This window comes from Panthera onca, chromosome A2 (genome assembly GCF_046562875.1).
Source record: "Panthera onca isolate mPanOnc1 chromosome A2, mPanOnc1 haplotype 2, whole genome shotgun sequence".
Taxonomy (NCBI): Eukaryota; Metazoa; Chordata; class Mammalia; order Carnivora; family Felidae; genus Panthera; species Panthera onca.
In genome coordinates, this window is record NC_138340.1 from 78,759,383 (window position 1) to 78,780,864 (window position 21,482).

Here is a 21,482-nt window from a genome sequence, read left to right on the forward strand (position 1 = left end):
ATGTGGGAGGGATACCAAGAACCAGGGATAGAGAGACATCACCAGAATCATCAGCAGGAACCCGGGAAGTCCATGATGGGAGGGTTCTGCTGAGGCTAACTGGAGGCCAGCTGGTGACCTCTCATGTCTACATGCACACTCCTGCCACCAGCTCAGACCACGGAGTGCCCAGAGTCCTTTCGGACATTTCATAAATGTCTTAATTATCCTAATGGAACCTTTTGGTTGTTAATACGAATGGGGCCAGGCAGGCATTCAGTATCCTGTCGTGAGGAGAGCACTTAGTTCCAATCTCGCTTTCATGGCTGAACTTTGGTGTGACCTTGGGGAAGTCCTGTACCTTTCCCTGATTTTGCTTCCACATGATTATAAGTAGGTAAATAATCCTCGCCCTAGTTAAACAGGTGAGGTATAAGACAGGATATTATAACAAAGAATAGGGGGCAGAGTTCATTGTGAGCCGTGTTTAGCCAGGGAAGGCTTCATGAAGGCGGCTATGGGTTTCATGTTTGACTTTGCAAGATCTGGGCTGCAGATCTGGGCTGGTTGAGTGAAGACAGCCACAGATGGGAATGAGTACATGCAGTGGAGGGAGAAAGTGTGGAGGAGGGCTGAGAGAGACAAAGATGTAGTCTTGTCACTACTGTGAGCAGGGGTCAGCCTGGTGCCCACGTATGTAGAGATGACCTGTCTCTGCGTCTGATGCCTGTAAGGAGAGAGGCAGCATAAGCGAGGCGTCCAGAGCATAGACTCTGGAGCCAGGCTGACTGGCTTTAAAGCCCAGTCTTCCCATTCCTTAACCCATCTGTGCCTCCATTTCCCGATCTGTAAAATGGGGACATTAAGAGCATCTACTTTAGAGGGTTGTTGTAAGGATGAAATGAGTGAAGCCACGGAACACTTAGATCACTGTTTAACACTGAGCAAGCACCCAGCAAATGAGAGCCAGAAACCGTGCAGTGAGCATTTGTCCCCCAGAGCAGCTCCCTCTGTCATGACCCATTCTGTTTCCTTGATTTAGACCCGAGCTTCCTGCTAAGCCCGGAGGCCTCTCCTGAACCCCAAGCTTGAGCAGATCCTTTACCACAATATTACCTACTGACAGCTCCGTGTCCTTGGGAACTAGCTCTGATTCCCCAGAGGAAGGAAACAATACAGTCAAAGAAAGAGTCCAAAATACTACATTTTGGAGTCAGAGGAACTGGGTTGCTACCAACACAAATAGGGGAGTTGTTTTTGCTGTTGCTACCAGCATTTATTAAGTGTTTACATGCCGGGCTCTTGCCAAGCCATTTTGCCGAGTATCTTATTAAGTCGTGGCAACAACCGCAGGTTGGTGAAGGTTCCCCGTGTTTCACGGGTAAGGAGACTAGGCCAGGGAGGGGAAGGTGCTCCAAAGGTCATTGCTGGGAGCAGTGGAGCCTCCATTTGGTTGCAGACAATCTGGCTGCCGAGTTAGGATGAAAGACAATGTTTGGTCTCAGGTATGTTAAGTCTGAGGTCATTCTGGTCAAAGCTCAACAAATTTGCTGGTGACAGTGGGTGAGGAAATAGGAGAGTCTGGCTGAGAGAGAAAGAGGGGCAGGTGCAGGCCTCCACACGACCTCAGAACAATGCTTGCATGCCTGCCCGGCTTCTCAGAACTATCCTTCTTCTTCTTCTTTTTAATGTTTATTTATTTTTGAGAGAGAGGTGAGAGAGAGACAGAGAGAGAGAACAAGTGGGGAAAGAGTAGGAAGAGAGGGAGACACAGAATCCAAAGCAGGCTCCAGGCTCTGAGCCATCAGCACAGACCCCAACGTGGAGCTCGAACTCATGAACCGTGAGATGATGACTTGAGCCGAAGTCGGACTCTTAACTAACTGAGCCACCCAGGCGCCTCTCAGAGTTATCCTTCTTGCTGCTGTTATGGGAGAAAACTCCATGACTAACAATTGGCCACATGTGGCCAAATGGGGCTCTGACATCTCTCTTGCTGGGCAATAGTGGGCCAGCGCAGAGTAGGGACTGCGAGCTAGGGTTCTTGGGCCAGCTTGCCAGATCCCAAGTCTCAAGTTGGCCACCAACTAGCTAAGTGAACCTGGGCACACTGCTTGGCCTCTCCATGCCTCCGTGCCCCACCTCTAACATGCAAATAATGGTAGTACAGCACTTATGGTCCTATTGTGAGTATTACAGCAATGAATTCACAAAAAATTTAGGGGGATTCCTGGTATATGATAAATGCACCATACACATGAGTTGTTATCATTAGATCATTGTCACAAATCCTCCTTGCCTGTCCCCTGTCCCCAGAAGTCTCAGCAGCTGTGTTTGAAAGTAGAGAGGCCTGAGCTCTGGTGTGATTCAGAGGTCACCCTCTGAAAGCCCTGTACAATGAAGTCCCAAGGCCAACGGTAACCAGACCTCTGGACCAGAGACCCAAAAACCTCACCATTGGACTTCTCCTGCAGACTGTCCAGTCAGCCCAAGGAGGAGTCAGGTTCTACTGTGGTGGTAGCTCTTATGAACATTTGGGGTAGGAGAAAAGGATTTTTTTTAATGTTTATTTATTTTGAGAGAAAGAGAGCATGCATGGGGGAAAGGCAGAGAGATGGGGAGGAAAAGAATCCCAAGCAGGCTCCATACTGTCAGCACAGAGCCCGACACAGGGCTGGATCTCATGAGCCGTGAGATCATGACCTGAGCCAAAGTCAAGAGTCAGACACTTAACTGACGGAGCCACCCAGGCACCCCGAGAATAAGATCTTTTTGGAGGGGATAGTTGATGCCATTGGGTGGTTTCTGGGGAGAAGCAACCAATTCTTAAGAATAGCTTCAGGACTTATGAATGCATGGCCGGTCCTAGTGCTGGCACAGAGTCCAGGAGGGCACCAGTGCTGGGGCAGTCCCCTGAACACTGGAGCCCACATCAGTTGAGGTGCTAATAAAATTGCCATTTCTAGAGTTCAGGAATAGGATGGAATTCTTCCTTGACTGGTAGCCCTGTGTGAATCCCATCAAACATGGAAAAGGTAGGTATTTCCACCTGATTTGGGGGCTTGCCAAAACAGCAACAATGTGCATGGCAATGTAAGAAAAAAAGCCTAAGATTGGTGGTCAGGTGACCTGAGTTAAGTGCTTATTTCATCTTTAATGGCTATGTCATCTCAGACAATTCAGTTAAACTTGCCGTCTCTTTATGATCTTAGTTCTGAACTGGAATAAAACATTTTACTTTTATTTGTTTGATTTTTTTTTTTAAAGAGAGAATGCAAGCAGGGGGAATTTAAGGCTCCACACTCAGCAGAGAGCCCAATGCAGGGCTCGATCCCACCACCCTCAGATCATGTCCTGAGCTGAAATTAAGAGTTGGATGCTCAACCAACTGAGTCACCCAAGTGCCCCAGCAATAAAGCACTTTAAACAGTGATAATATCAGTGTGAGTAGTAACATCAAGAGATCAGGATGCATATCTGAAGCAGCACAGTCACCATCATCATTAAAGGCAATAGACTATCGAGGCTAAGGGAGGGAGCTCTTAGTGGGAACAACCCAGATGTCTGTCAGTTGATGAACAGATGGGCAAAATGTGGTCTGTCCAGATGGTAGAATATGATTCAGTCATGAAAAGGAATGAAGTACTGACACACGATACAACATGGGTGACCCATGAAACTTTTTTGCTTCAGGGAAACTGGCTGGTCATTAAAGACCACGTACAATGCAAATCTATTCAGAGACAATGTGCAGAATAGGCAAATCCGTTAAGACAGAAAGGGATTAGTGGGTGCCAGCGACTGGGGGAAATAGGAAAAGGGGAGTGACTGCCGATAGACTAGGGGTTCAATTGGGCGTGATGGGATGTTCTGAAATTAGATTGTGGTGGTGGTCTGTGAAATGCTAAAAACCACCGAATTGTACATTTTATTTTTTATTTTTATTTTTTTAAACATTTATTTTTGAGAGACAGACAGAGCGGGGGAGGGGCAGAGAGAGAGGGAGACACAGAATCCAAAGCAGGCTCCAGGCTCCGAGCTGTCAGCACAGAGCCCAATGTGGGGCTCGATCTCACGAACCATGAAATCATAACCTGAGCCGAAGTCAGACACTTAACTCACTGAGCCACCCAGGTGCCCCCTGAATTGTACATTTTAAATGGGTGACTTCTATGATGTACACATTATATCTCAATGAAGCTGTTTATAAGACTAGTCAGAGATATGAAGTCAGGCTACCTGGGTTCTAGCTTTGGCTCAGCTACCTGAAAGCTGTGCAACCCAGGGCAAGGTATCTCATATCTCTGTTAAATTTTGCTTCGGTTTCCTGCATCTGTAAAAAGGGCTAGTAATATAAATAAAATCATTGGGTTGTTGGAAGATTACAAGAGTAAACACATGTAGAACAGGTTCCACAGTGTCCAGCCAATACCGCATGCTGTGTAAGTGCAAGCAATTGGCATGGCTTATAGGAACAGATGAACAGCAGCTGTGGAAGATGAACCAGATGTCAAGGGCCAGGTAGACAGGGCAGGTGAGTCACAGAACCAGCATCTGGGGCCCGGGAATGTATACTGAGGTGTGAACTTCCTGAATGGGGTGCTGAGAATACCGTATTCCTGCACTCTGGCCCTCAAGTCATGGCTCTTGAATGTGAATTACTGAGTCTAAATTATCCACAAGGAAACAGTCACATAGCACAGCTGCCCATTTAGACTTGGATTTCTATGAAGGGTGTGTTCTTCCATATTAAATAAGTCTCCTCATACATTTCCTTCTGAAAAATCACAGAATTCGAGAAAAGCAGCATCACCGGACACAAGTTCACCAACGCCTGGCTTTTGAGGAGACGAATACCCAAACTATGCCACCCAAAGAATTTAGTTACTGTCAGTACACTTCTAACACCTGATATCAAGTAAGGGCGGTTGGCAATAAGAAACAAGACTTTTATTTGTAATAAATTGGGCATTTGGTCACTGCACTGGATTGAGTGAAGAAAGAAGGTCCCAAGTGCTCTGGGGCATCTAGCACAGAGGGCTTTACGGTGCCCCAAACAGCCCTTGTGGATCTTACTAGAGGAGAGATTGAACCAGGGAAAGAGGAGGAAATGATCACTGATCTGGAATCCCATCCACTCTCAGCTTCAGGACACCTCTTTGTGGACAACTCCCCCTGGGAGTGAGATGTGCTTGCCTCAAAGTCGGTGCCTGACAGCCAGTTCACTTTGAAGGCATCAGTGAGGGGGCTTGAGTTGATGATCAGGGGAAACCCTGGGGTCACAGGTGCCAGCGATGCTGATAAATTCACAGAAAACTTGTGTACTGAAGTCTCAGGTGGAGAATTCTCAGCCACGTTGCTTGTAGCAGGCAAATGGATTAGGCGTAGTGCTTCTCTCCCTGTGGGTTTAAGAAGGATGCAAAACAACATGAACATAAAGCCTTGTGCTGGGAAAAAGGACTTAACAGCTAGCTCTATGGTTTCAACTCGTAGCTCGGGGCAACGATGGAACCTGGTCACTCTTGCCAGGACTGGAAATGGAAATGTGAGATCTTCTGGGAGCCAAGAAAACCACCACAAAACAACCATGAAATCTGCTTTTGTCATTCTGTAAATAAAGCTGCCGCATTTCTCTTGTCTCCCCACACCCCTTCTCTTTTCTTTGTGAAGGGCTAGAGAAACAGAAACATGATGCCTTTGGAGACGGACATTCACTTGAAGGACCTAGTCCCATCATGACTCAGGTAGTTTATAAGAGTTTATTTGCCTCGTCTGTGTCAGTGTTTGATTCAGAGGTCATCAAAAATGGGGCGATCATGATTGGCAAGCCCCAAAATCATGTTAGATCTCCTTACATCTGTAAGTAATCTCCAGGACAATTGTTTGTTATTGTTGGATGCTGGGGGCATCATGCAGAGAGGGTCAATGAGTACATCTTGATTGATACATTAACTCCCATTTCACAGACAAGAAAACATGAGACTCAGTGAAGGCGCGTGCATTGCCTTGGACTGCACGTCAGACAGGGACTTTGACAATTTAAGAGAAAGTATGCTTCTTCCAGGAAAATCCTGGGACATTCTTAGGTCTCCTCGATACTCTGCAAGATCTTGCCAATATAGAGGAGACCAGCAGCTCCTGCTCTTTCATGCTTCCATGGTGATGCTTACTCAGGGTGTGTGTGTGAGGCAGGGGGGGGGGGGGGGGGGGAGGTGAAAATTGTCCTGCCCCAAAAAAACCCACGTTCACTCAGAACCTCAGGATGTACCTGATTTGGAAATAGAGTCTTTGCAGATTAACTGGTTAAGAGGAGATCATTCCAGATTAGGGAGGGCCCTGACCCACCAAATGATGTCCTTATAAGAAGAGGACAGAACACAGAGACACAGGAGGAAGAAAAGCATGTTATGCTAGAGGCAGGAATTGAACTAATGCATCTACAAGCCAAGGAGAAGCAAGCAAGCACCAAAAGCTAGGAAGCACACATGGAACAGATCTTCTTCAGAGTTTCTAGAAGGAACCAACCCTGTCCCCACCTTGACCTCAGACCTCTGACCTCCTGAACCATCGGCATTTCAGTTCCTGTTGTTCTAAGCCATCCACTGTGTGGTAGTTTACTGTGACAGCTCTAGGAACTCAGTACACTTCTCCAGTTGCCAAATAAGTGCATAAGGTAAAATCCTTTCTCTCATTTACTCCTCGAAACAATCCTCTCGCATAGGCATTAATGTCACCATTTTACAGATGAGGAAACTGAGCTGAATAATAACAAGTAACAGAACCAAACTTTATGCTGAAGCCCTACTTGTTAGCCAGCTTCCTGATCGTGGCCACCTTTAGCCCTGGGAGACGAACCACCTGGAATTCTGGGAAGAAGTACAGGGGGCAGTAAGAGGATCAGTCCTACCAAAAGGTGTACAAGTTCTAGAAACAAACCAGCCATGGAAAAATGCTGGCTTTTGTAAGAGAATGTTTTTATTTCAAAATTGGGGGCGGGGCTTCAGAGAAGTAGATGCAAATGTAGGAAAAATGGAAATATAAACATACTGATACAAGCTTTCATAAATCTAAAATCATTGGGGTGCCTGGGTGGCTCAGTCGGTTAAGTGTCCGACTTTGGCTCAGGTCATGATCTCACGGTTTGTGAGTTCGAGCCCCGTGTCAGACTCTGTGCTGACAGCTCAGAGCCTGGAGCCTGCTTTGGATTCTGTGTCTCCCTCTCTCTTTCTTCCCCACTCACACTGTCTCTCTCTCTCTTTCTCTCTCTCTCTCTCTCTCTCTCTCTCTCTCTCAAAAATAAATAAACATTAAAAAAATTAAAAAATAAATCTAAAATCATCTTAGTTTAGAGACTAAAATACATTGTACACAAGTTATTTTTGATTGCAGGATTAGCCAGTTTTATGGACAAGGACTGTGCAAAGGCTCAGAAAAAACAGCTGAGGTTGAGGGTAACATGGTTATGGATAGATTTTTTTAAAATCTGTCAAAATGACTTTAATATTATAGCATTCTTGTAATAAAAATTCGGAGCAAGGAGTACCTAAATGGCTCAGTTCCTTGAGCGTCCCAACTCTTGATTTAGGCTCAGGTCATGACCCCAGGGGTCAGGGGTCAGGGTCAGGTCATGGAGCCTGCTTGAGATTCTCTCTCTCTCTCTCTCTCTCTCTCTCTCTCTGCCCCTCCCCTCCTCTTAAAAATGGAGAGCAAAATAGTAAGCTTGGAATATTTAGAGGCAAAGAGTTCCCAAAAATAGTTTTTTTATTTAAAAAAAAATTTTTTTTTAACGTTTATTTATTTTTGAGACAGAGAGAGACAGAGTATGAATGGGGGAGGGTCAGAGAGAGAGGGGGAGACACAGAATCTGAAACAGGCTCCAGGCTCTGAGCCATCAGCACAGATGCCTGATGCGGGGCTTGAACTCATGAACCGCGAGATCATGACCTGAGCTGAAGTCGGACGCTTAACCGACTGAGCCACCCAGGCGCCCCCAAAAATAGTTTTTTTAAATGAGCAAATTAATCAATTGCTTTGGTGCTTAAGTTATTTTAGGCATAATTCCCTCTTGCTCTCTTTTCCCACAGTGGAAAATCACCAGGGCCCCACTCCCCATCCCCAGCTGTTCACCAGTGTTTCCTCTGTTCAGCAAGACAAGGGTAGTCCTAATAAGTAAAATGAAAGGTTGCCAATTTCAAGGGACCCCACCCCCCACCTTCGCCTGCTCCTTCCCACTCACCCCAGTAACCTGGGCCTCTCCAGTCAAGAGGAAGGAAGCTTCTGCTCGTATTTAAGCAAAGCTAGAACTCCCTCGGTTTTTCTCCAGAGCAGCCTGCAGTTAGGGTGTGCCCAAATGAATAGACTGAAAACAAGTAACCACTTGCTTTTTCTAAGCTCCTACTCATCAGGCATTGTGTAGGCTTTCCTGCCTGATCTCAGCTGTTCTAAACACAATCCTGCCATGTAGGTATTACCATCACCATTCTGCACATCTGTGATCGCACTCAGTAAGGGGCTGTGGCAGGCCTGGATCACTGCCTCTGGATCTTCTAGATGACAGATGGTACATACCAACTACAGACCGTCTGTCACGTGCCCATCGGGTGACCATGCACATAAGGCACCATGCATCATGATGGTGCTGGGGCCTGGTAAGAAATTGGCCCCTCCACCCAGATGTTAGATGTGGCGATGCAATCTGTAAGAGGCTGTTTGGGGGAACAGCATAAGGAATCGTGCTGGGGTATTAGCTTGACATGGGCTCAGGGTGTGAGAGGCTTGCTAGGTGCCACTCAGGGCTTTCCACAGCCTTGCCCTGAACAGGCAGCTTACCATGGCCACCAACCTTGGCGCGACTCCTTTGATGAACTGAGAAGGCCGGTCAAGCCGTGCTCTTCAAATATCTCCCACTGATATCATTTAGTTTGCTTTGCAGAGAGTGTTTCCACTGATCTTGTTGTGTTCATTTTAACTTTGATAAGCCCTGGGTTCTGGAAACTAATTCCATGAAAGAACCAGCCTTCTAATCCCAGGCACCTGACTCCAAGCACAAGGCTCTTTGCACAGCCGCACACTGCCCCCTCCTATTTGTAGAGCTTTCATACTCCTCCGTGAATGGTCATATTTTACAAGGTAGTGAGGGAGATATTTTGAAGGGGGAAGGACAGAGGGAAGGTTAGAAGCCAAGGAAAGGCTCTCCCTAAGACACCACGCGCTTGCCTTCTGAAACTGGTCTTCCAAACTTTCTCTGGCGGTCTGAGCAAGAAAGAGGCTTTAATGGAATTTGACTTACACATGCATCTTAATTAAGGATCAAATTAGAATTGCTTGAAGCGTACACTTTGAAAAAGAAAGAACATGCAGAAGATTTATTATCAGTCACCGAGCCCACTGAAACATCTTGCTTGGGGTTGGGATCTGGATGGATGATGTGCTCACTTGTTTCGAAATGAGCGAAAGCGCTGCCTTGCCAGATATGGACAACAAGGCCTCCTCCTGGAAGCCGTGTTGGAATAATTAAGGCCTCTGCAGCCTCAGTTGTGGGGGAAGAAGCTGGCCACCCTGGGCCTCCGACACCAAAGTAACCGTGTGGTTCAGGAAGCATGGGTGATGCCATCTTCTCCCTCCAGGAACGCAGCTGCTCTCACAGTGTGATTTCAATACAGGGCAGTCCTTGCCTGAGACTGTCACTCAGTAAGTACCTTTTCTTTCTCTCCACTAGCTAATCAAAATGGTAGGGAGAGAGATCAAGGAATGTTGTGAAAAAAGAATGAGATTTGGAATCGGAGCTCTTGCTTCAAGTTTGAGCTTTGCCACTACTTAACGTGTGACCTTGGGCTGGTCCCTTAACTTCTCTGGGGCCCTCTGTCCGCTTCTATCTCTCAGGGCTATGGTGCTGCACTAATGGTAGCCATTAAACAGAGTTCAATTGCTAAACAAGACTCATAGAACCCGAGAGAGAACACTTGCAAATCTACAGTTGATTACAGAAAAAAGAGGCAGTATAGCAACAACATTAAGTGAATATCTGCACCAGGACTAAAGGTGGCCTCATGTCTTGAGGATCAGAGAGGCCAGGCACCAGTTTTTTTCATCCTGTTTTCCCTAAGGGTCATAACAGAATGCACTTGCTCAGATCAGAGACCACTGACGTATCTAATGATACCTCACAACCTGGGAACCCCAAATAGAGTCTCCACTGGACATTTTTCTATTCTGTTGGTCATGTAGGCACCATCTTGTTATATAACCAGCTTCCACAACAGGGCCTTCCAAGCCAGGTGCAAATCATCAATCTTACTGTTGTCAATAAACAATGCTTGCAGGCCCATACAAATAATTCGGAAACTCCCAGGACCTGTGGGAGCGGCACCATTAATCAGTGTGCTTCTTGCCTTGAGCAGAGGTCAGTTTTGTGCAGGAACTTCAGTGAAGCAACTCAGGACAATTCCAGGCCTACTAGATTTCACTCTCACAGCAAAGATATCATACACTGAAAATGCATATACTCGCCAAACCATCAAGCATTATAGAATATTCTTTCAGTATATGCAATGTCTTCCTGTGCCTTTAATTTCCAAGATGTATACCTCCCTAGGTGGGATTCTCACCTGTCTTCTTTGGGGAGCTGATCCATGCCAAGCAAGGCTAATAATAGCAGGGAGCCCTGAATAAGACACAGAAGAAAAGATGGTGACTCTACTCGCGATTCTGGAAATTACACTGGGCCATAAGTAGCAGGAGAAAGATGTGTGTGTCTCAGAGCAACCCTCTGGTGCTGGCCCGAGAAGGGCTGGTTTCTGGCAAACCTCTTCCAATTCCATGGGGGTGGAAATACAGATGGATTCCAGAGACTAAGTTCTTGAACTTGAGAGATGAAGACAACCAGATTGCCATGGGAAGGAGGTAGGGGGAGTGCCGAGAGGAGGAACACCTTTTGTTCCTCTGAGGTTGACTCTACACAGGAAAGTGATGTTACAGAAGAAGTAGAAGCCTTTTACAATGTTTGTTGGTTCCCATATATCAGATTGATCAGCCAACAGAAAGACTTTCAGGGGGTGGGCTCCATGTTCCTGCCTTTTGAAATGATGAGAGCATTAATAACGAAAGGTTGCACCCAGTTCCTCAAGGATCCTGAGACAGTGAGCCTTGGTCCTCTTTCTGACTTCCCAGCACTGCCTAGCACAAGATCAGGAGCAATGGCCAGCCTGGGGGGTCTTCCTAGAGAGACATGAGCTAGCCTCATGCCTGGTGCTCTGCAGAGAAGAATCAAGTCAACGGCACTGTTACCTTTTTCATGTTCATGTGGATCTTCCAGCTACCAAGGAACCCTTCTTTCATTAAACACCCTGGAATTTTTAATCCCCAAGAGAGTAATACAAATATTACTTCCCTTGAAGAACTTTCTCAAATGTAGACAACTTTCAGCGGGCAGTGGATTTGAATACACAGAGGAACCCTTGCTAAGTCCTCCAGCTTCAGGAATGGCGTGTGGTCCTTTGGTACTGATAGAACCCGAAGACTGTTTCATCTCAACTCTTTTCCACCGGCGTGCTTGGGAGGTTTGTCTGCTTTATGTTCTCGTGGGGCTTTCCTCTGTAAGCCATTGCGGGAGTGTGACACTGTAACATCTGTAGCATCCTGAAGAGAAACTGTTTGATTTCTCTCATCTTAACAGGGGGTGGGAAGGACAGAAGCTAATTTAAATGACAGTACAAGCAGGCATCTGATCTAAATTTCTGTGTTGTAGGGGAAGGTATCAGTAAATGTGTGTGTGGGGTGGGGGGGGGAGGGAAAGACCCAGAAAGGGATGATGATCCATGAAAACAACAAATATTTATTGGATCCCTTATATATGTATGTGACATGCGGGGACCACAGAGCAGTAAGATACAAAACCTGTTATTGCAGGGCTGACATTCCCCTTGAGGAAACACGACAGAAACATAACGGATGAATTCTAGAATAACTCATACTACCTTTTGTTAAGCACTCATTTCGTGTGGGGCACTGTGTTCAAACCTTGGCATACATCCCACGTGTGGGCAAGAGGAGCTCCACGGTACAGTGGGAAGAGTACCCACCAGGAGTCGGGGTAATCCAGGTGGGCTCTCTGGAGGAGGTGGAGCTTGACTTGGGTGTTAGAGGATGCAGAGAAGTTAGACCAAATGAGAGGAAAGAGGATATTGTTTGAGATTATTATGGTGATGCCTGCTTCCAACACCCTGAAAGCAGGTGCCAGTGTGGCTGCCCCCCCCCCCATGTGACTCTAGTGTTTGAGAGGGAGGATAAGAATCGGGTTCTCAGACTCACAAAAGAAGGTGAGAGGGAAATAGTCTGCATCACAGCAGACCTTCCAAAAACCAAGATTTTCCCTTTGGAAGCAAAAGCGTGGTACAGTGCATGGTCTTTTGGAGATGGGGGTGGGGTGGGGGTTGAGTGTGGTTTTGATAAGAAATTTCAAGTATTTATTGCAAACCTTTGTGATCTGTCCCTTTCACACGTCCAATAATAAGGTTCCAAATGATCATATCCACTATGAGACATTGGGTTCTTACTAAATTCACTCTTTCCTCAATGGCAATGTCACCTCTTAACTCAAATGATTGTGGTCCTAGAAGCCTATATTTCTGGGAAAATCTCAAATGTTTACTTCAAGTGAGAGTCTGAGCTGATCAAGACCCAGTCTCGCAGTCCCTCTACCAAGTAGAAAAGCCCAAGATTCAAGAGGGTTCAATTAGAGGAAACCCAGTCATTTATTTATGTTATTAAAAGACCAAAAAGGAAAGGTAAATGGTCATTTCCATAAATCTGGAAAAAGCATTTGATTTAAAAACTATTTTGATTTAGAAATAAATACCTGAAAAAAGAATAAAAGTTATCTCCTTAACATGTAAAACATTTCTGTTTCACGCCGAAAGTTAACATCATCCTTAATGGGGAATAAGACAAGAATGTACACTCTTTTTTTTTAAGTTTATTTATTTTGAGATAGAGAGCACAAGCAGGGAAGGGCAGAGAAAGAGGGAGAGGGAGAGAGAGAGAGAGAGAGAGAGAGAGAATCCCAAGTAGGCCCCGAGCTGTCGGTGCAGAGCCTGATGTGGTGTCCAGTGTGATGAGATCATGACCTGAGCTGAAATCAAGAGTCAGACACTTAACTGACTGAACCACCCAAGCACCCCACTTATCATTGTTTAACAACAGCCTGAAGGTACAGGCCTGGTAATTAGATAAGAGAAATAAATACAAAATAGAAAAATAGGCAAGGAAGAATATAACTGTTGATTATTTTCAAAACCTAGAAAATGCGTGAGAGTCACCTGGAAAACCATTACAAATAATGAGATACGTCATTAGTAGGGTTCGATCCATTGTACAACAATCAGTTAAAACATACAAGGGAAGATAAGATTCCTTCCACAAATACAGAAAAAGGAGAAGGAAAAGAAGAACTAGAAGGAAACATAATCATAATCAGAATGTGCAAGATCCCTGTGAAGGAAATCTTAAAATAATCTGGAGGAAAACAAAGACTTAAACAAGTGTCTAGAACAGTTGAACAGGAAGGCTCACGTCATACGTAATAAGCACTACCATTTACTAAGCATTTGCCACTCCTCTCAGTGTGTTCCTGCATAACTCATCAAATATGTAAATTATCCCTAAATTAATCTGCAAATTTCACATGATTGAATTCCACACATTCTGCATATACTACCTATTCAAAAATAAGATTTAATTTAAAAAGCTCAATTTCCATAATCCAAGCTGACAACATTAAAGAGATCACCCGGGATTCTTGAAGCTCTTGAATAAGGAAGAGGGACTACAAGAAGCAGTAGGTTCAATCCTTCGTGCTTCATCCGAAGACATTGTCTTTGCTCAAGACTAAGACAATGGCCCCTTGATACCTCAGTTTTCCCATAGGATGATCTGCCAACTTCAAGTTGCCCCCACAAGACTCCAGAGAAAGGCCAGAGTCTCCACAAAGACTGACTTGACATACGCACAAAGCTCTGTAGTGAAAACCATTCTTCCAACCTTACACCCTGGAAGGACAGGCACAGGCCAGTTACCAAGGGGAGAAAATGAAGTCTGCACAGAGACTAGACTTTAGTCTAGACTGGAGACTAGACTGTAGCTTCTTTTGGTGAGCCCCCTTCCCAGAGCACCTGCCCAGCCTCCTCGGGCTCCCCGTCATTGCATTATCTCGTTCGCCAGTGCCAATGAGCCCACCATTGAGCAAGACCTCCCAGATGCAATTTCCTCCTCGGGGACGTTATCACTCAGTGGTATCATGCAAACAGAGAGCAGCCCAAACAAGGGACAAAATGGAGTTCCTACCTGACATGGCATCCAGGAGAACCAGGAGAAAAACTGCCCCCTGCATACTGGATAGTTCACTTCTGTATGCACTTCCAGGATATTACCCAGTAGCTGAATCCCGCCCGAGACCCAACATTTATTCCAAATGCCACTCATCTTCCCTTCCTGGCTTTGTTGCCATGTGAGAAAGCAAACAGGCTTTGGTGGTAGCTTGGGGAGACTAAACACCACAGGACTGTTTGTTCTTTGATTACCTGCTTCTGTGACCGCATGGTTACCCAAGAGGCCAACCAGCCGGCCCTGGTGAGCTCAGAGTCCCTCTTAAAATTCTACACCCACCGTGTGTCTTGACAGAGAGCCCAAAAGAGAAGTGGAAGGAGCAAAGAAAGCAGAGACATAGAGATGATGCTAAAAGCTGGGCATAAGCATAGACATCCATGATAGTCTCAGCCGCCCTATAACCAGATGTCTTATCATTCTTTTTCTTTTTTAATTTAAAAAATTTTTAAATTTCTCTTTTTATTTTGAGAGAGAGGGCAAGCAGGGGAGGTACAGAGAGAGAGGAAGAGAGAATCCCAAGCAGGCTCCTTGCTGTCAGTGCAGAGCCCGACATGGGGCTCCAACTCATCAAATTCACAAACCACGAGATCACGACCTGAGCCAAAGTCAGACACTTAATTGAGCCACCCAGGCTCCCAGGGCATCTTGTCATCCTTGGAGGCAAGGTAGTGAAGTGGGACTTTTTCTCCTGCCCTGAATTGATGAGTAGGGCTCTGAGTTGGGACCAGACCCTTCTCAAGGCAGACTGGCTGCAATAGACCTGGCCCTTTGACTGCATCCATAACCACCGTCCCTCTAGCTCTCAACGTGGTTTGTGGACGAAGATTACTGGAGTAGTGAGGCAGACTTCCGCCCACTGGGAGTGATGTGGCCCATCCCTTGGGGCCAGGTGCTGCCCTATATGGTGCTTTCATGCCCCATGTGGCCCCATGCTAGGCTCCAAGGCGTGGTGAGCAAAACACAGTCGGGCTGGAGTCCAGAGAAGTTCAGAGAAGGAGCAGTGGCAAGACAAGGGTAGGGCTGGCACGGCCTGACCTCTCGGTGTGGTGCAGTGAGAACAGTAGTTGACATAGCGAAAGGAAGCCAGACTTAGACCCTCCCTCCTGCTCCTCACATCCGAGAACTGCCTGTGGCAGGAGGGGGCCCAGCAGCCCAAGGTTGGTGGCCCCAGTAGGGGTGGCATTCCCTACAAGTGAACCAGCATCTGGCTACTCGGAGGTCACCCCTGGCCATTTAGTCAGTATGAGCCCGAGGAAGGCCACAACCAATCGAGAGAGACAGAACGAGACCAGCTAGGGGGACTCACACATCCCTTTCCCTCCACCTCCTCGGAATCCTGCCCCAGCACAAAGGGAGGAGGCCTGACTACACCTCACGTCCAGGCCCCAAACTCTCAGAATCCCAGCTCCGGCTTCAACAACCTTGAAATGAAACTTGAGTCAAGTTGGGGCTCCTGGGGCGCTCAGTCAGTTAAGCGTCCGACTTCAGCTCAGGTCAGGATCTCAGCTCATGTGGGTTTGAGCCCCACATGGGGCTCTGTGCTGACAACTCAGAGCCTGGAGCCAGCTTCGGAGTCTGTGTTTCCCTCGCTCTCTTTGCCCCTCCCCCACTCACATTGTCTCTCTCTTTCTCTCTGTCAAATAAATAGACATTTAAAAAAAAAAAAGAAACTTAAGTCAAGTTTGAGATGGAAGTAAAATCTATGATGGACTGGGAATAATTAGAAGTGACCTGGAAGCAAGACCTTAAAGGGAGATTTAATGGAGGCCGGTAGACGTGTTAGTTCATACGCCTCTGAACTGAGGTTGCTCTATGAACTGCTTGCAGCCTCTTCTGGGCACAAGGAGACGAGGACTCATAAGGCTAAGTGACCTGCCCCTGGTCAAGCTGCCAGTCAGTGGTCAGGCTGGCATTCGCCTCTCCTGCTTCCCAAACCCAGGGCAGCGAGGCTGGCATCCTTCCTTTCCACCATATGCAAGCCTTCGTCAAGCCCCTTCCAGCCCCCACAGTGCCGCCTGCAGACTCTTTTCCCAATTTTGCTGCCACCGCTTTGGTTTAAGGTCCTGGCCTCTGACCTGGACCATCTCAATAGCAGCCAGTGCGTCCTATAGGAAACTGTCAGGTTAATTTCCCAAAAGTACCCCTGCTCCCGCTGTCCTGCTTAACACAACAAGTAACTTTTCCCTTAGGAAAAGTTGACTTTTCCTGTACAAGGCAGTAAGATTCAGAATGTCAGCATGTAAGTTCCCGTCTGAAATAGGTAGATGGCAAAAAACAAAATAACACCATAGGTTTTTCTATGTGACCTTAGGCAAATTACCTTCCTTCCAGAATCTCAGTTGCACCCGTATAAATCAGGGAGAATAATCCCTGCCGTGCAGCATTCTTGCAAGCCACACGTGAGATAATGAAGGGAAAGACACTGGCCCGTGGATGTGCTCCAGCTATACTATTTTTTTCCTAATAGGACATCTCTAGGACAGCGGCAAAGGCTAAAACATAGTAGGTACTCAATAAACACGGGTTGAAAACATATGAGTTAGTAGTTGCCAAGTTACCAATTCTCACCTCTCAGTTTTTCCTGTCATATTAGTTACTGTAAATAATCCATTTCATTATGCATAATTAAAGCTGAAGTGATGGCTCAGATGAAGTTATGGAAAACGTCAGAATAATTAAGCCTTTGAATTAAAGAAACTCACATCTGTTTAATTTTCAGCCTGACTGCACAGCGTTCCTCATGTTGCCGTTCTCACCAGGATATGGAGAATCTCCACTTCCTTCCTGGTCCAGGGATCATAAGGGTCAGGTTTTGGGGAAAAAAAATTTAAGTTTATTTATTTATTTTAAGAGAGAGAGAGAGAGAGCGAGCGCGCAGTGGAGGGGCGGGGGGGTGGGTAGGAGGGGAAGAATCCCAAGCAGGCCTTTCAGCACAGAGCCCGGCACAGAGCTCGAGCTCACAAACCGTGAGATGGTGACCTGAGCCGAGATCAAGAGTTGGACACCTAACTGTCTGAGTCACCCAGGCACCCCTCGGATTTTGGAACTTGTTGTGGGTTTGTTCTGTGATCACAGCTTCTGTTTTCAGTCCTGAGGTTGTTTCTGCCACTAGGGTGTTCTGTGATCTGTTTGTAAGCTCATGTCTTCTTCTGGAAGCACGAGGTCTGGTCCCAGGGACGCAGCTGGGCCAGAATCCCCTGGAGGCAGGACCCCGAGTCCCCTTGCTCTCCTGTGCCTGAGTCCTCCTGGTCCCACCAGGGTCTGAGTCAGGTGATGTGAAAGAAGTTCCTGGACGGGTCTGGAACACTTGGGGCAGGCTCCCCTGCATGAAAGACCTTCAGAGCCTTCTCCCACGTTGTGTCTGGCCTAGCAGTGGTTTGGGCCCTTCAGGTATTTAAAGCAACTCTTCTGGGACCCAGTTACTGCGAGAGTCTAATTTGCCGGCAAGGAAGTTGTGTTCCAAATATTTGTTGACTTAGAATTTGGAGCATGTTTTCCCACAGATTAATTGTTCACAGCCCAGAAACCCTTACATCAGCCATTGAAACATAGACGAGGTGAGGCAGAGAGGCATTTTTAACAGATGAGCTCCCTCAGCAGTTCCATGGGCACGGGGCGGGGCGGGAGGCGGCCAGTGACCACTGGTCACCTTTCTATCACTGGAGGGGGGGTTTCTGTCCATGACTCATGTTCATCCAGGACTGGAACTGTTGGCTTCTGGGAGCCAGGTTCAGGGACATGGCACCCAGGCTTCCCCACTGAAGCACCCCTGAATGGCAGGTCCCCCTTAGGAAGAGAGCCTTCGAGGCCGAGTACACATTCGCAGCGACGGTGGCCATGCCGATGGCCTGCGGCTCCTTGTAGGTGTGGACACCAGCCCTCCCGTGTCTTCCGTGCGGGGCCACCATGGCGACGGGCACCTCTCTTTTACACCACGCTCCCCAGTGCTCTCACCATCGCTGTCCAGTCGGCCCTGGCAAGCTTTCCGGGGCCAGAGAAGGTCTTCAGTCTCATTGCTTCCCAACTGCTTTGCATGTAGCACTGTGCCAGATGTGCTCAGAAATGGTGAAATTACTGGATTTGCTTTCTATTCCCTTGCGCTGTGCCCTTCACTCCCCCACCCCAGACGCGTGAGAGCCCCTCAGCCTTCGGAGGAGGCAACAAAGAAGTGCCACAGCCCTCCTCATTCCAGAAGCCCCAGAACACTCCCTCCCGGCCCTGAACAGCATGGGAGGGGCTCATCTGAGGCCGAGGCCCTGCAGAAAAGGAAGAATAATTTCCCTCAACCCTTGTGAGCCCTTGGCTGAGACCCCTGTAATAAAAGATTGACAAGAGAAAAACAAACAGAAGTTTATTAATGTATATACCTCCTGGATACATGGGAGATAACCAGGCGGAAATGGGTAAGTCCCCAAGGGTGCTTAGAATTCAGGATTAAATACCATCTTAATAAGGAAAGAGGAAGGGGGATGTACGTGATCGTAGGGAAGAGAAATAGATTTTTCAGAAAGATGAATGGGCCCTTCCTTAGAAGAATGAATGAGAGGTATGATAGTTGGTGACCGACTTCGTGTGGTATAGTGTTGACTTCTAGTCTCCTCCCCTGTGATAAGAGTCGAACTTGATGGAGTTGATGGGACTCCCGTGGAGGTGATTTATGACATTTGGGATGCTTTAGAGGATCTGTCTTTAGGCAGATGAGGAGAATTCAAAGAAATCCTTGCCCTGCATTTGTTGTTTTTCAAAGTGCCCTCAGATCAAAATGATCAATATGCCGAAGCTGCATTTCCAGGGATGGCGTGTCCTGAAATCCTACAGTCATATGTTGGGGTGACATATTCTGCCACCCTGAAGCCCTCAGGGCCCACTGGTGGGGCCTCTGCCCTAGCCCTGGGGTAGAGGAGTGAATGAGCATGACTTCCCTTAGCTTAGCCCCACCTGACTCTAGGGAACAGAACTCTGGTCACCATGGGCCTGGGCTCGGCTCTCACTTCCAGGAAACTCCAGATCATTCTTATTTTCTATAATAGCTTTACTGAGATACAATTCATATACCACACAGTGAACTCATTACAAATGTACAATTCAGGGGCACCTGGGTGGCTCAGTCAGTTAAGTGTCCAACTCTTGATCTCAGCTCAGGTCATGACCTCATGGTTCATGGGATTGAGCCCCACATCTGGCTCTGTGCTAACAGTGGGGAGCCTGCTTGGGATTCTCTCTCTCTCCCTCTCTCTGCCCCTTACTGGCTTGTGCGTGTGCATGAACACATGTGTGCTCTTTCTCTTTCAAAATAAACTTTAAAAATAAAATAAAATGTACAATTTAGTGGTTTTTAAGTATATTCACAGAGTTGCGTGGCTATCACCATAATAAACTTGAGAGCGTTTCCATCACCCCAACCCCCGTAGCACCCACTCCCCATGACCCACCAGCTCCCTCCCACAGCTCCAGTGACCTCTATAGACTCTGCCTCTAGACTTTCCTATTCTGGACATTTCATATGAATGGAATCACATGCTATGTGGCCTTTTTGACAGGCTTCTTTCACCTTGCAAAATGTTTTCAAGATTCATCCCTACTGTAGCATGAATCCTTTACTTCATTTTGTCTTATTGCTGAATAATATTCCATGGTATGGACATCCCACATTTACTTTGTCCATTCATCAGTGGTGGACATTTGGGTTTTTTTCTACTTTTTGGCTATTATGAATAATGCTGTTATGAACACTCGTATAAATTTTTGCAGGGACATATGTTTTCATTGCTCTTAGATAAATACCCAGGAGTATATCATTGGTGGGTCATATGGTAACTCTGCCAGATCTTTCTCTTTTTTTTTCTCCTGTGGTTGGGAAAAAACCAACCAGTTTTTACTGGGGGCCCCAGGTAAGGGGGCCTCTTCCCTAGCAACAGAGACACTCAACAGTTTCTTCAGCCACTCTAAGCTTGGACCCAGGGGATCCTGGGATGTCTGGCACATGGGGTTCATGCCCATCATTTCAGAGGAGCACTAGGTGGCTTGGTTGATCATGATGGTGTGATTATTGTGGGAGCTGAAATGGGGAAGAATTATAGCAAGGCCCCTGATGGTGAAGGACATGACCCACGCTGGCTCTTGGCCCAGACATTCTTGAAGAAGGCTGTGCATCTAGCGGCCATCTTGGCCTGCCAGATCATTCTTGTGGACAAATAGCTAATTTTGCCTTGAAGCCAGCTCCTTCTCCACTGTCCTTTGTTGGCCTTCTTAGAGTCCCTTTCCCAAGCTATAGTCCTCCTCTTACTTAGTTACTCCAAGTGCTCAAAAAAGTAAAAGTAATTAATGAAAAGTAAATCTTCCTGACCACTCCTGTTCCCCAGAAACTGTTTCTCTCCTCAGAGACAATCATTATTGTCAGAATCTTGTGATCTTTCTAGAGGCAGTCTGTGCATATGCAAACATATACTCATCTATGTACTCTATGCTTTAGTACAAATTAAAGCATATGACATACTCTGGACTTGGCCTAGTTTTTTTTATCTTACTGTATTGTGGAAATTCTAACATTTTTTTAAATGTTTATTTATTTTTGAGAGAGAGAGACAGAGGATGAGTTGGGGAGAGACAGAGAGAGAGGGAGACACAGAATCCAAAGCAGGTTCCAGGCTCTGAGCTGTCAGCACAGAGCCTGACGCGGGGCTTGAACTCGTGAACCACAAGATCATGACCTGAGCTGAAGTTGGACACTTAACTGACTGAGGCACCCAGGCGCCCCTATATCGTGGAAATTCTAACATATCAGTACATGTAGAGCAGCCTCATTCTTTTTAATAACCGCATACTTGTCTGTTATATGGATGTCCCTTTTTTTTTTTTAATTTTTTTTTAACTTTTATTTATTTTTGCGACAGAGAGAGACAGAGCATGAATGGGGGAGGGTCAGAGAGAGGGAGACACAGAATCTGAAACAGGCTCCAGGCTCTGAGCTGTCAGCACAGAGCCCGACGCGGGGCTCGAACCCACGGACAGTGAGATCGTGACCTGAGCCGAAGTCGGACGCTTAGCCGACTGAGCCACCCAGGCGCCCCTGGATGTCCCTTTTGATGGTTGTTTGCTTTGTTTCCAATCCTTTTCTACTA

At 46.7% G+C, this 21,482-nt stretch overlaps 1 protein-coding gene across 1 annotated transcript in view; it reads right to left on the minus strand.

Annotated features, from left to right (window-relative positions):
- Nucleotides 1–14,441, minus strand: part of CDHR3 (cadherin related family member 3) — a 65,820-nt gene extending 51,379 nt beyond the window's left edge. The window contains exons 1-2 of the mRNA XM_060632274.3: nucleotides 14,320–14,441; nucleotides 5,176–5,378 (exon numbers count right to left, since the gene is read on the minus strand). Of these exons, the coding sequence (XP_060488257.2) occupies nucleotides 5,176–5,378; nucleotides 14,320–14,365 (249 nt within the window). The 5' untranslated portion in view covers nucleotides 14,366–14,441. The remainder of the gene's footprint in view (nucleotides 1–5,175; nucleotides 5,379–14,319) is intronic.
- Nucleotides 14,442–21,482: the final 7,041 nt, after the last annotated feature.